The sequence below is a fragment of the Mobula birostris genome, chromosome 6, assembly GCF_030028105.1.
Source record: "Mobula birostris isolate sMobBir1 chromosome 6, sMobBir1.hap1, whole genome shotgun sequence".
NCBI classification, from domain to species: domain Eukaryota; kingdom Metazoa; phylum Chordata; class Chondrichthyes; order Myliobatiformes; family Myliobatidae; genus Mobula; species Mobula birostris.
Window position 1 is genome coordinate 141,049,071 of NC_092375.1, and position 14,537 is coordinate 141,063,607.

The 14,537-nt window shown below is 41.8% G+C and overlaps 1 protein-coding gene across 1 annotated transcript; it reads right to left on the minus strand.

Annotated features, from left to right (window-relative positions):
- Positions 1 to 7,840: 7,840 nt before the first annotated feature.
- Positions 7,841 to 13,076, minus strand: LOC140198729 (secreted phosphoprotein 24-like). The gene is made up of 7 exons (XM_072259744.1): positions 12,908 to 13,076; positions 12,694 to 12,797; positions 12,125 to 12,253; positions 11,884 to 12,015; positions 11,730 to 11,774; positions 9,112 to 9,156; positions 7,841 to 7,873 (listed from the first exon to the last, which is right to left on the minus strand). The coding sequence occupies exons 1-7, from the start codon at positions 13,071 to 13,073 to the stop codon at positions 7,841 to 7,843; spliced, it is 654 nt and encodes a 217-aa protein (XP_072115845.1). The 5' UTR covers positions 13,074 to 13,076.
- Positions 13,077 to 14,537: the final 1,461 nt, after the last annotated feature.

Below are 14,537 nucleotides of genomic sequence, written 5' to 3' on the forward strand. Positions count from 1 at the left end.
CTCCAACATGAGTGTGGCTTCATCTTTACAGTAGAGGAGGCCGTGGGTAGACATGTCAGAATGGGAATGGGATGTGGAACTAAAATGTGTGCCCACTGGGAGATCCTGCTTTCTCTGGCGGACAGAGCGTAGGTGTTCAGCAAAGCGGTCTCCCAGTCTGCGTCGGGTCTCGCCAATATATAGAAGGCCACATCGGGAGCACCAGAGGCAGTATATCACCCCAGCCGACTCACAGGTGAAGTGTTGCCTCACCTGGAAGGACTGTCTGGGGCCCTGAATGGTGGTAAGGGAGGAAGTGTAAGGGCATGTGTAGCACTTGTTCCGCTTACAAGGATAAGTGCCAGGAGGGAGATCAGTGGGGAGGGATGTGGGGGACGAATGGACAAGGGAGTCGCGTAGGGAGCGATCCCTGCAGAAAGCAGAGCGGGGGGGAGGGAAAGATGTGCTTAGTGGTGGGATCCTGTTGGAGGTGGCGGAAGTTATGGAGAATAATATGTTGGACCCGGAGGCTGGTGGGGTGGTAGGTGAGGACCAGGGGAACCCTATTCCTAGTGGGGTGGCAGGAGGATATAGTGAGAGCAGATGTGCGTGAAATGGGGGAGATGCGTTTGAGAGCAGAGTTGATGGTGGAGGAAGGGAAGCCCCTTTCTTTAAAAAAGGAGGACATCTCCCTCGCCCTGGAATGAAAAGCCTCATCCTGAGAGCAGATGCGGCGGAGACGGAGGAATTGCGAGAAGGGGATGGCATTTTTGCAAGAGACAGGGTGAGAAGAGGAATAGTCCAGACAGCTGTGACAGTCAGTAGGCTTATAGTAGACATCAGTGGATAAGCTGTCTCCAGAGATAGAGACAGAAAGACCTAGAAAGGGAAGGATGTGTTGGAAATGGACCAGGTAAACTTGAGGGCAGGGTGAAAGTTGGAGGCAAAGTTAATAAAGTCAACGAGCTCAGCATGCGTGCAGGAAGCAGCGCCAATGCAGTCGTCGATGTAGCGAAGGAAAAGTGGGGGACAGATACCAGAATAGGCACGGAACATAGATTGTTCCACAAAGCCAACAAAAAGGCAGGCATAGCTAGGACCCATACGGGTGCCCATAGCTACAACTTTAGTTTGGAGGAAATAGGAGGAGCCAAAGGAGAAATTATTAAGAGTAAGGACTAATTCCGCTAGACGGAGCAGAGTGGTGGTAGAGGGGAACTGATTAGGTCTGGAGTCCAAAAAGTAGCGGAGAGCTTGGAGACCTTCCTGATGGGGGATGGAAGTATATAGGGACTGGACATCCATGGTGAAAATAAAGTGGTGGGGGCCAGGGAACTTAAAATCTTCGAAAAGTTTAAGAGTGTGAGAAGTGTCACGAACATAAGTAGGAAGAGATTGAACAAGGGGAGATAAAACCATGTCGAGGTATGCAGAAACGGGTTCAGTGGGGCAGGAGCAAGCTGAGACAATAGGTCTGCCAGGACAAGCAGGTTTGTGGATCTTGGGTAGGAGGTAGAAACGGGAAGTGCGAGATGTGGGAACTATAAGGTTGGTAGCAGTGGATGGGAGATCCCCTGAGCTGATAAAGTCGGTGATGGTGTGGGATACAATGGCCTGGTGCTCCTTAGTGGGGTCACAATCGAGGGGTAAATAAGAGGAGGTATCCGCGAGTTGTCGCTGTGCCTCGGCAAGGTAGAGGTCAGTACGCCAGACTACAACAGCACCCCCCCTTATCGGCAGGTTTAATAGTAAGGTTAGGATTAGTGAGGAGGGAGTGGAGAGCAGAGCGTTCGGAAGGAGTGAGGTTGGAATAGGAACAAGATGCGGTGAAGTCAAGACGGCTGATCGAGACGGCTTAAGCCTCTTCCGGTGATGCCTACACCGAAGAAGTTTAGAACTACTGCGAAGCAACTGGTAAATCAGTTTACCATTGTCACATACAGTAGAAAATCTTTGTTTTGAATGCTAATCCATACAGATCATTTCATTACACACTGCATCTAGGGAGTACAAGGGCAAGAAATAGCAGAATGCAGAATAAAATTTTACAGTGACAGACGAAGTACAGTGGAGGCAGACAATAAGTTGTAAAGTCATGACAAGGTAGTGTGTGAGCTCAAGTGTTCACTTTATCATACTGGGGGATCATTACAATAGTCTTATAACTGGGAGATAGAAGGTACTCCTGAGCTTGGTGGTATGTGTTTTCAGACCTTCGTATCTTCTGCTCAATGAGTGTAGAGTGGAGAAGAGAGAATGTCCGGGGTGAGTGTGGTCTATGATTATGTTGGCTGCTTCTCAAGTCAGTGGGAAGTGTAGACAGTGTCCACGGATAAGAAGGTGATGTCCAGAACATCTCAACCTTGATCGCAATCAGCAGTAACTCTTTCAGCCACCCAGGCACCATGCTCCAAAATAACTCAATGAAGCTCTCTGACTCTCCAGCTCTTCCCTCTCTTTCATTAAGAGACTTCATTAAACCTAGTCTGAATCAAAGGCTTGCTGACACACCTTCCTGGGTAATGTCCCCAAGGAACATGTTGGGATGGATTAAAGGGGAAAAATAAATGCAAGTTATAAACACTTAAGATTCTGCAGACGCTGGAAAACTTGAGTAACTAACACAAAATACTGGAATTGCTGTTATTGAAATGAGGATTGAACAAAGTAAATTGCTAAACTTTCAGAATTTGAACTTTGGACTCTATATGAAGCAAAAATCACACTGTGGGGACAGTAAAACAATTCAATAAATTCCCAGAGATTGTGAGTTTATCCCATATTAGGGCATTTGCAGTTCATACCGCAAAGTACTATGGTCAACGTGTTGAATTATTCATATCTTTAGGCCATGTGATTAGAACAACTGAATAGCAATCACTGATTCATTCACAAGTGAAATAGTAAACGTCTCACCAAAGATAAACTGGAAATGTTTCCCCTGGAATGAATGAGGTTGAAGGATGACATTATGAAAGCCTATAAACTAGTGAGAGGTTATAAATAAGACAGACGGTGGGGAATCCTAGACTGGAGGGCAAAGGTTTAGGGTGAGAGGGGAAACATTTAAAGGTGACACGAGAATCAGGTTACTCAGGAGCTGGTGGGTATATGGTAAGAACTGCCAGAGGAAATGCTAGATGCAGGTACAATTACACTTTTTAAGGTATTTGAAGAGGGTCATAGATTCGAAATGTTTAGAGGGATATGGACCAAATGCAGACAAGTGGGCCTAGCTCAGGAAGGCACCTTGGTCAGCATGGATGAGTTGGGCCAAAGGCCTGTTCTGTGCTGTATAACTCTATGATACATCAGGACTACAACACCTGCTTCTCCAAAAGCTAAATAACCTCTTTATTGGTTACATAAAATTTTCTGTAAATTCAGAGCAACTACTGAACAAAGAAATGATAATGAATTAGTTGTTCATAAAGAAAGATTGCTGAATACTTGTCCATGGAGTCAAATGGTCAGGTACCAGCAGGCTGTGGCTGGGGTGAGGCAACAATAAAGGTGATAGAGCAGCTCCAGTTGAAACAGAGGTCCTCAGCTGGTGACTTGCCTCTTAGGACAAAGGGCTTAATGAGGAAAGGGAAAAAGATTATGAGGGAAAGCTGGCAGGGAACATAAAAACTGACTGTAAAAGCTTTTATAGATATGTGAAAAGAAAAAGATTGGTTAAGAGAAATGTTGGTCCCCTACAGACAGAAACAGGTGAATTGATCATGGGGAACAAGGACATGGCAGACCAATTGAATAACTACTTTGGTTCTGTATTCAGTAAGGAGGACATAAATAATCTTCCGGAAATAGTAAGGGACCGAGGGTCTAGTGAGATGGAGGAACTGAGGGAAATACGTGTTAGTAGAGAAGTGGTGTTAGGTAAATTGAAGGGATTAAAGACAGATAAATCCCCAGGGCCAGATGGACTGCATCCCAGAGTGCTTAAGGAAGTAGCCCAAGAAATAGTGGATGCACTAGTGATAATTTTTCAAAACTCTTTACATTCTGGATTAGTTCCTGAGGATTGGAGGGTGGCTAACATAACCCAACTTTTTAAAAAAAAGAGGGAGAGAGAAACTGGGGAATTATAGACCAGTCAGCCTGACATCGGTGGTGGGGAAAATGCTAGAGTCAGTTATCAAAGATGTGATAACAACACATTTGGAGAGCGGTGAAATCATTGGACAAAGTCAGCATGGATTTGTGAAAGGAAAATCATGTCTGAGGAATCTCATAGAATTTTTTGAGGATGTAACTAGTAGAGTGGATAGGGGAGAACCAGTGGATGTGGTATATTTGGATTTTCAAAAGGCTTTTGACAAGGTCTCACACAGGAGATTAATATGCAAACTTAAAGCACACGGTATTGGGGGTATGGTATTGATGTGGATAGAGAATTGATTGGCAGACAGGAAGCAAAGAGTGAGAATAAACGCGTCCTTTTCAGAATGGAAGGTAGTGACTAGTGGGGTACCGCAAGGCTCAGTGCTGGGACCCCAGTTGTTTACAATGTATAGTAATGACTTAGACGAGGGAATTAAATGCAGCATCTCCAAGTTTGCGGTTGACACGAAGCTGGGCGGCAGTGTTAGCTGTGAGGAGGATGCTAAGAGGATGCAGGGTGACTTGGATAGGTTAGGTGAGTGGGCAAATTCATGGCAGATGCAATTTAGTGTGGATAAATGTGAGGTTATTCACTTTGGTGGCAAGAACAGGAAAACAGATTATTATCTGAATGGTGGCTGATTAGGAAAAGGGGAGGTGCAACGAGACCTGGGTGTCATTGTACACCAGCCATTGAAAGTGGGCATGCGGGTACAGCAGGCGGTGAAAAAGGCGAATGGTATGCTGGCATTCATAGCAAGAGGATTCGAGTACAAGAGCAGGGAGGTTCTACTGCAGTTGTACAAGGCCTTGATGAGACCACACCTAGAGTATTGTGTGCAGTTTTGGTCCCCTAATCTGAGGAAAGACATTCTTGCCTTAGTCGGAGTACAAAGAAGGTTCACCAGATTGATTCCTAGGATGGCAGGACTTCCATATGATGAAAGCTTGGATTGACTAGGCTTATACTCGCTGGAATTTAGAAGAATGAGGGGGGATCTTATTGAAAAGTATAAAATTCTAATGGGATTAGACAGGCTAGATGCAGGAAGATTGTTCCCGATGTTGGGGAAGTCCAGAACAAGGGGTCACAGTTTAAGGATAAAGGGGAAGCCTTTTAGGACTGAGATGAGGAAAAACTTCTTCACACAGAGAGTGGTGAATCTGTGGAACCTTCTGCCACAGGAACCAGTTGCGGTCAGTTTATTGGCTATATTTAAGAGGGAGTTAGATATGACCCTTGTGGCTAAAGGGATCAGGGGGTATGGAGGGAAGGCAGGTACAGGGTTCTGAGTTGGATGATCAGCCATGATCATACTGAATGGCGGTGCAGGCTCAAAGGGCCGAATGGCCTACTCCTGCACCTATTTTCTATGTTTCTATGTTTACTGTGCCAATCTGGAAGCTCTTACTGAGCACAGTGAGATACAGCCTAGATTGGGGGACCACTTCACTGAGCACCTTCGCTCCATCCGTCACAAAAAGCACAATTTACTGGTGGCCAGCCCATTCTAATTCTGCTTCCCATTCTCATTCTTACTTGTTTGCCCATGGCCTCAAGTTAGTCTATTGCCACGATGAGGCCACTTTCAGCTAGGAGAAGAATCTCACACTGCACTTGACTTGGTAGTTGACATCAGGTTAGAGGCTACCCAGCCTTATTCCATCTTGGTCACCTCCAACCTGATGGTATGAACATTGTCTTCCCTAGCTTACAATGATTTCTCCCCCTTCCCTTTCTCACATTTTCAATTCCCCATTCTGGATCCCCTCTTAGCTGCCCATCACCTCCCTCTGGTGTCCCTCCTCCTTCTCTTTTTCTCAATCTACTCTCCACTCCTATGTGATTCATCCTTCTTCAGCCCTTTATCTTTTCCACCTATCATTTTCCAGCTTCTCACTTGATCCCCCTCACCTATCACCTATCAGCCTGTGTTCCTTCCCCTCCCCCACTTCTCATACTGGCTCCTTCCCCCTTACTTTCCAATCCTGATGAAGGGTTTCTGTCAAAAATGTTGACCGTCTATTCCCCTCCACAGATGCTGCCTGATCTGCTGAGTTTCTCCAGCATTTTGTGCATTGTTCTGGAGAAAGAATCATTCCGTTAGCTGGAAGGTGACTGTGCTATTTGAAATGAAAAACATTAAAACATTTAAACCCAAGAAGCAGGAGCAGAAGTTCTTGCCTTTCACTCAGATCATTTCCGATCTATTCCTCAACAACACCTCCTTGCACTGGTCCCTCTTTGACTCAGATATTCAGTTAATATCTAAAACAAAATTACTAATTCCTGTTTTGAATATTTTGAGTTACTGAGCCTCTACACCACATCAGCCTTGCATTGAGACTTCACATTCTGCTTGCTGAAGAAATTTTTTCTGAACTGTCCTGAATGGCTGAGGCCGTATTCTGAGACTCTGACCCCTGATTCAGGACACTCAACCAGGGAAACATTATGTGTGAGTTTTGTATGAGATGGCCTGAGCTAAACAGATTAGACCTAGTCCAAGTTAATCTCGCTTTATGGGAGAAAACCTATACAGGTAATCAATCTGACGAACCGTACCTGTGTTCCTCACCTTTACAGGTACATTCTTCCATAGGTAGGGAATCGAGACCTGCACATCCGCATGTGTGAAGGTTTGAAAGATATCATGTGCCAGATTGCAGCTGCCTTGCTGCTTCTCAAGTATGAGAGCTGGCAGGAACAGGCACCCGTCTATTTTGGTAAGGAAGCACAAGAGGCTGAAAGAATTCTGAAGCTGAACCTCTGATCTGATATTTTCCTTCTGTGAGATTACCATCTCCAACATTTGGAGACCTTTCCCAGTACAAACCCACTTGAAAGGGGAACAGAATAGCACTGCAGAAAGCTGCACCATTGTGCAAAAAATCTGAACTGATATAGCGTTAACATGTTCCTTTGTTTTCTCTCTCTCATATATAAATTTGTATTCCACAAATACTGGAATCACCTTTGCAAGCCCAGCCTCATGCTATCCTGAATTTGAATCTCACTTATTTTCTTACCTTCCCATTCTAATGTATTAATCTGTTTCTCTTTCCACTGTTTCCAGCATTTTCTGTTTTTCTGATGTTCATCATCCTGGAATCTTTAGTAAAGGAGCCAATGAAAGGTAATGGTCCCTACTAAATGAACTGCTCACTGAAACTTCCAGTGACTGTTATTTTGAGTGGGGAAATGCAAGGAATAGTAAATATTGTGATATTTTTGTTCCCCAACCACTCCTTAACCTTCCCCTCAACACTTTCCCTTAATCACTGAACCTTCTAATATTAAGAGATTACCAGACGAGATTTATTATTGAATTCAGACTACAACTAACACAGCATTTTGCAGGGGATAAGAGGCAGGTCAGGGCTGTGTTAGTCCACAATGACTCTTAGCATTAGGAAATAGTTAAGACTCAATTCAGTGGTACCTGTCCACTTCAGACTGAGGGAACCTTTGTCCAATGTTTCTTTCAGCTCCCAACTGATCTGTTACAGTTGTTACAATATTTTGAAGAAAGAAAATCATTGTTCTCTTTACTTTTTTAATTTGATCCACACAATGAGATGCAACAATATACAGCAACAAACAAAACATTTACAAACAAAACAATCTCCCAGTTTACAGTAAAATGTACAATCAACAATTGCAAATCTCCATCTTACAGATGAGCCACAATTGATAAAACATTAAATATGAATGAGGTCTTCCTGTGTTCTCACTGAGTTTAGTCAGTCATGGTCAGTGTCGTGCTCTCAAATTTTCATCCTGTTCCTGAAATCGATAAAATGAACACATTGTCATTTTCAGAAGGACTGAGTTCAATCTAAGTTCAATGTTTCTTTATTGATGTCAATGAGAATCAAGGAAATATATCTGATGCAAAATCCCAGCTAACACTTCCATTGGAAGGCTCTTCATGAGACAATTCAGTTGACTTGCTTCTCATCTGTAATGAAATATTCAAATTGACATATTGTGAGTAATCTGGGTTTTTAGAAAGATTTGCAAATGAAAATTTAAATTATATTGAATGATAATTAAGAAGTAGTAAGACTTAAAATTTCAGTACTGAGGTTCAGTGTTGAGTGGACATCCCTCACCAAGCCTTTCATGTTCTGCAGTAAACAATAAATCCTATCCTCAGATATACTGACAAACATTGTAATCTTTCAAGAGATTCAAAAATTTCTCCAGATTAAGCGTGGATAACTTTCTAACTAGTTGCATCACTGTCTAGTATGGAGGGGCCATTGCACAGGATTGGAAAAAAGTTGCAGAAATTTGTAAACTCAGCCAGCACTATCCTTCATGGGCACTAGCCTCCCCAGCAATGAGGACAACTTCAAAAGGCAATGCCTCAAAAAGGCAACATCCATCATTAAGGACTCTCAACACCAAGAACGTGCCCTCTTTTCATTACCACCATCAAGGAGGTACAGGAGCCTAAAAACACATACTCAACATTTTAGGAACAGCTTCTTACCCTCTACCGTCTGATTTCTGAATGGACAATAAACCCATGTATGCTACCTCACTAATTCTTTTCTTTTTTTGCTATCTTTTGCAAGACTTATTTAATTTAAAATATTAATATATCTTATGGCAATTTAAATTATTTTTGTTATTATGTACGCAATGTACTGCTGCCACAAAACAACAAATTTTATGACATATGCCTGTGATACTAAACCTGATTCTAATTCTCTGTTGTATTGGCTATCCCCAACCAAACCAGCATAAGGATTACCCACGTCATGGTATTGTGGGAATTAAGTTCCCTTTATTTATAAAAAGATCTAACACATCATATACACAAAGGGTTAGTTAAAAACCTCTCTGTCAAAAATCAGATCACTTTCATGGCATAACTAATGTCCACCTCATACTGTTCTTGGGAAAATGTTTGATTGACTGGAAAACAAAGGACTGCCTTAAAAACCTAATGAACAGTATCCAAGCTTCAAATTTATTTTGATTGATGAACATTTGAACATTTTGTTTATACTTACATTTGAAGGCTCTTCAATAGATGTTTCTTTTGACTTGCTTTTCACCTGCATTAAACATGAGCATTTATCATTTTAGCACTGATACTTAGCAATAACTTAAATTTCACTTTTTATATACAGAAGTGTTTAAACTTAAACCCTACAACTAGGTGTTTCTAAGACGAGTTTTAATGGGTCAAAGTTCAAGTGGAAAATATTGCATCGACAATCAATAGAGCCCTCATATGCTGGGCCTGTGGGATTACTTGTTACAGTAATAACAGGCAAGAATGAGGTTTTATTCAATGGGACTCAGACTGTGGCCCTTTGATCCAACAGGTTTCTAATGGTGTGGATTTCACACAGGAACCTCACAAATTCTAACTCTATGAACAAATGCTTCTGTTCTTTATTCTCTGCAATGTTTCTCGGTCGTCCTAATGAATGCATCTGTCTTAAACATTGCCTCTGGGAATGTTCCATGCTGTTGGACTGTTTAGCAGAGACTCACAAAGTTATGTTATTATGGGAAAAGGCGGCAACCATCAAGCCAGTGCCGGCATCTTGCAAGGCAAGCCATTCACGCCTATTTTCCTCTACTTTTACTGAAGCCCTGGAAGTGTCTACATAATTCCTTTATGAAAGCTCCAGCAGTGTCTATTTTCCCTATCCACATGCAGTGACAGATCAAACACACTTGGTTTAAAAAAGCTTTATTTTGCATATCGCTTCCTTATATTTTTTTTACAAAAAAAACTTGAAATCTGTGTTCTTTGATCACTGAGCCACTGTTTGCCTCTATTTATCCTTCTTTAAACCAGTCATGACCTTGTCCATCTCATCAAATTCCAGACTAATTTATTTAGTACATGATCTCTCGAAAAGATAGGGAAAATACACAAAAATTAAGAATTATAATCCTTTAAAATGAATTCTTCCCCTACAATGTGTTCTAACATAGTTGAATTAAGGAATTTACACGTTTATTGTTAATTTTTGAAAATCAGCAGTTTTACTTACATCTGCCAATTCTTCCACTGATGCCTCCTTTGACTTTTCCATCTGGATGAGAAAATATTTTTTGATGTTTAGCTCAGTGAACAAGAGTGACCTTCTATAATTGTGTTTGTGTTTGGAGCATGGACGCATTCAGGCTTTGCAATTTACTGCAAAACTATGACAGACACACAGGCTGGTAGATGCTAACTGGTGCTGCTCTGATTTCTGCTGTAGGTGACTTAAGTTCTGTGTGAGTCTAACTGTTACTGGCAATGTGTCTAAGAATTCAACTGAAATGAGCTTTAATTGCAACATGTCATCACCTAGAACCAGAATGTCATGCATTTCGCTGGCTTATTTTATCAGCAGTGCTGAATAAACTCATGTTTTGCATTTGACTTCAATTCAAACCAAGAGACAAGCATCAGAACCCTCTTCCTCTGAACCCAACACTACAATCAATTGCCCTCTCATACTCTAATCCAACACGATTGGATTCAGGACTTAACTGTCACTGTCAATCTTGCTTAATAGGAATAATATTTGATAAATTCCCAGTTTGTACTCACACTTGAAATATTTTCCTGTGATACTTCTTTTGATTCTGTACTGGCCTGTAAGAAAATATTAAAAACGACATATCAGACAATGTATGATTTCCCCGTGTTTGCGTTTTTAAATTCACTACTGCGAAGCCTCTTCCGGTGATGCCTACACTGAAGAAGTTTAAATCTTCTCTTCGACGGGAGCTCAGTGAAACCCTCTCTCACTGCTCCCCGTCTGTAATTTCTTCGGCTCTTCAACTTTTCGACCACATTTTGACTCAGACATGCTATTCCAGCCTCGCATATCCCTTTTGCCAATCAACTGTCCAGCTCTTGGCTCCGTCCCTCCCCCTCCTGTCATCTCCTATCATTTCGGATCTCCCCCTCCCCCTCCCACTTTCAAATCTCTTACTAGTTCTTCTTTCAGTTAGTCCTGACGAAGGGTTTCGGCCTGAAACGTCGACTGTACCTCTTCCTAGAGATGCTGCCTGGCCTGCTGCGTTCACCAGCAACTTTGATGTGTGTTGAATGTACAGCCTTAGACACTTCGTAAATGAACTTAAATTCAACACCATGCAAAATATTTTATTATTAAATTACAAATAAGTTATTGCTAAATCTGACAGGTTATATTTGTTTTTCAATCACACACCATTGCAGAAAAGAGCTAACCCACCTAGCCCTCTAACTATCCCACCTCTCTTTCTGCTATCTGGCAATAATTCCTACAGCACTCTTCTGGTAGGGTTGTGTATCAATTGATAAACTAATAATAGTAACAGTTCTATGAATTGAATTGCAGTCTTTAAAACTCTGGGAGGACTGGTAATTATTATCTATTGCCGATTACAATAGAGCTACCATATTTTTCCTCAGAACCAGCCTGCTATTGATGCTCCGTTCACTTGAATCTTTAAGAGAGAGATGAAACAGTTGCCTTGTTGGGGCACATTCAATAATCTTTTAATAAAGGTTGAAAACCCTCCACAGAAGCAGATCATCAGAATCCCCATCCAAATAAACTGTTATCTCACCAGTTGAATCCATAAATTTACAGAAAGGAAAACCTTCAAATAATTATGAATTAATACTCACATTTGATGTTTCCTCCACTGATGTCTCTTTTGATTTGGTTTTCTCCTGTGTTAAAATATAAATTTTACATGATTAGCAAAGTAGACTAAGAAACATTCAATAAGCAATCTCATGTTAGAAATTCCATTGCCCTGAATTAAATAACTGAAGTTACCTCAATACTGGTTTCACTTGATTCTGTTAAGTCACTGTCGCTGTCAACTGTCTTCAGACCTTCACACTCCACATCAACGTCAGCTACCTTATCGGCAAAAAATTCCACGCGACTTCTGCAAACACCATTCTCCTGTGAAAAGAAGATCAAGTTTCTTATTTTTTTCCTCACTATGAGCTGGCACAAAGAAAAGAATTCTAACTCTTTACACAAGAGAATAACAAAATAGCTCAGGACTTACAGCAATAGATTTGGGACGGAATTGACAGCTGGGATCATCGAATTCCAGCCCAGAATTTTTGGAGCAAACTGTTTCTTTGACGGAGAATGTCAGATCCATGTTGTACGACAACTTGCCTGTGCGATAAGTCTGGTAAAAAAAATACAAGGCATTTTTGCATTGTATTAGAAGTATTCATACTTTGGTCAGGTAAAAATGAGATCAAGACAGATTTTCAGTTTCCAGTGATTCCAGTGGGACACCGAGATCATCAAAATATTTAAATTATCCAAACAAATGAAAGATTCCTGTAACCATTACAGAGATGGTCAATGCACTGGAGCCATTAATAATGAAACATTAATCGCAAATTTGCATATATTTTCAGAACTCATCTGCATTTTTTTCTGCTACTCAGATGTTCTAAGTTGTAGATTGATCTGAAATTAACATTCCTGAGCCGATCATCATCCGATCCCAAGCATGCTTGATTTAAGATTCAGCTCAATTTTAACCATTGACATCTGATAAAATCACTTAAACGTTATTAAAATCAATGAATGAGCCTGCATGTTCCGGGACACACTTACATTTGTCACACCTCTCCTGGAGATACCACAGAGGTTGGTGATCTCGGAGATTTCATTCAGCTTTACAACTGAGGCTTTCAGAGCTTCCTTGGTGCTTGGCACTCCTGCAGAGAGAGGGAGAGAGAAAATAAAAGTCATACAAGACATTCCAATAAACTTTAGTGAATCCTTCTCACGTTTTGCTCTCTGAGGTGCCGCTCTCCCCAGTACCTACCCAAGCAGCGGAGGATCTGTATAGCAACAAGGGCGAGCAGGTAAGATTTCATTCTGCCTCGTGTGGGATCAGCCGGCTGGTTTCTCAGAGTGAAAGAAATGCTTCTCTCTCTTTCGATTGCCTTCACCACGGCACCTTCAATCTTTATATCCTGCACCTCCACCATATTCAAACACTGACTCGTGTTTGTTCAGCTTGCTGACCGTGGGCACTGGAACCAGATGAAAGGTGGGCTCTAGTTATGGGCAAAGCTTCCTCCTGGTATCGTCATCATGTTTAGATTTGGTGGGAAATGGGGTGAGATGAAGTTTCATTCCTCGGAAGAGGACATCATAACCTGACAACTCTAAACCCCTGGAGTAAGATCATGGAATTATTCAGTAGAGGAATGCTACTTGGATCATGCTATATGCCAGTGAGTGGCAGTCAGCCACTTCCCTGCAGAGGAGAGTTTTCCTTTATGGTCATAACTTCCCTGTTGCTGACACCAATGATTTCATTGGAATTCCCGGGTTCTAACTGCTCTGTTGAATGATAAGAACATTAGGAATTAGGAGCAAGCATAGGGCATTTGGTGCATCCTGCCTTACCCCCCATTCAATAAGTCATTGGTCTACCTTTTATCTCTGTATCATTTTCCTGCAGAAATTTAATTTTTTCTACTTAATATCTGAAAGTCTTTCTCTTTCTCACTCATGCACACCGATTGAACCCTCACAAGCTTCTTTGGTGGAGATTTTCAATGATTCACTACTCCTTAGGTGATGGAATTTCTTCTCATCTCGGTCCTGCATGGCCAAAACTTATTCTGAAGCTGTGACCCCCAAGTTCTGTACACTTGAGGTGGTCCAAATATTAACTCCATATCTAGCCTGTTGAGCCCAAGATGTTTCAGAATGATTCCTCTCTTTCTTCTAAGCTCCAAAGTGTCCAGGCATAACCTCTCCTCAGACTCCAAGCCTGCCATCCAAGGAATGAATATTGTGAAACTTCCCTGCTTTCCTTCTGTCTAAAGTCATTTTTAAAAATTTCATTCTCTCTGCAGTAACTAAAATCAATACAGATCTTTTTCCATCAACTGCCAGTTCCTTATTTTCTCTTATGTTGTGTCAATATCTGTTTTGTCCTTAGACAATGCAGCAGTGAAATGCTGGGTGGACTATTATGCAGGACCAAGCCCCTCAGTGTCTAGAGATAAAAGGACCCTGGAGTGTGGTCCTTTCCCACAGAGCCTTTGCAGCGGTTGTACTGAGCTTTAGCATGCACTGTTGCAGCCTGGAATTTACCATTTGGCAGCATTCATGTATAGATGTCCCAGTCCCCTGGAAAACCAATAAGCTTTGGGCAGACTGAAGTATGTCTTTCATCAGATTGATGACCTTCCAATAGCAGTTAATGTTTGTCTTAATCTGTGCCCCTGGTGCAGCCCATAGATCATGGGGTCCTGTATCACAGAGCTACTCAGGGCGAAACTCTGATTGTATGAGTGATAAGAAACTAGTGATGCTATCCATGTACAGAGAGGCCCTATAACACAAATATATTCTTCTTTATGGAGGGAGTCCAGATCTGCTCACAGTATTCCAGATGAGATCTGTATACAACATTACAATTAATTTGCATACAGTAT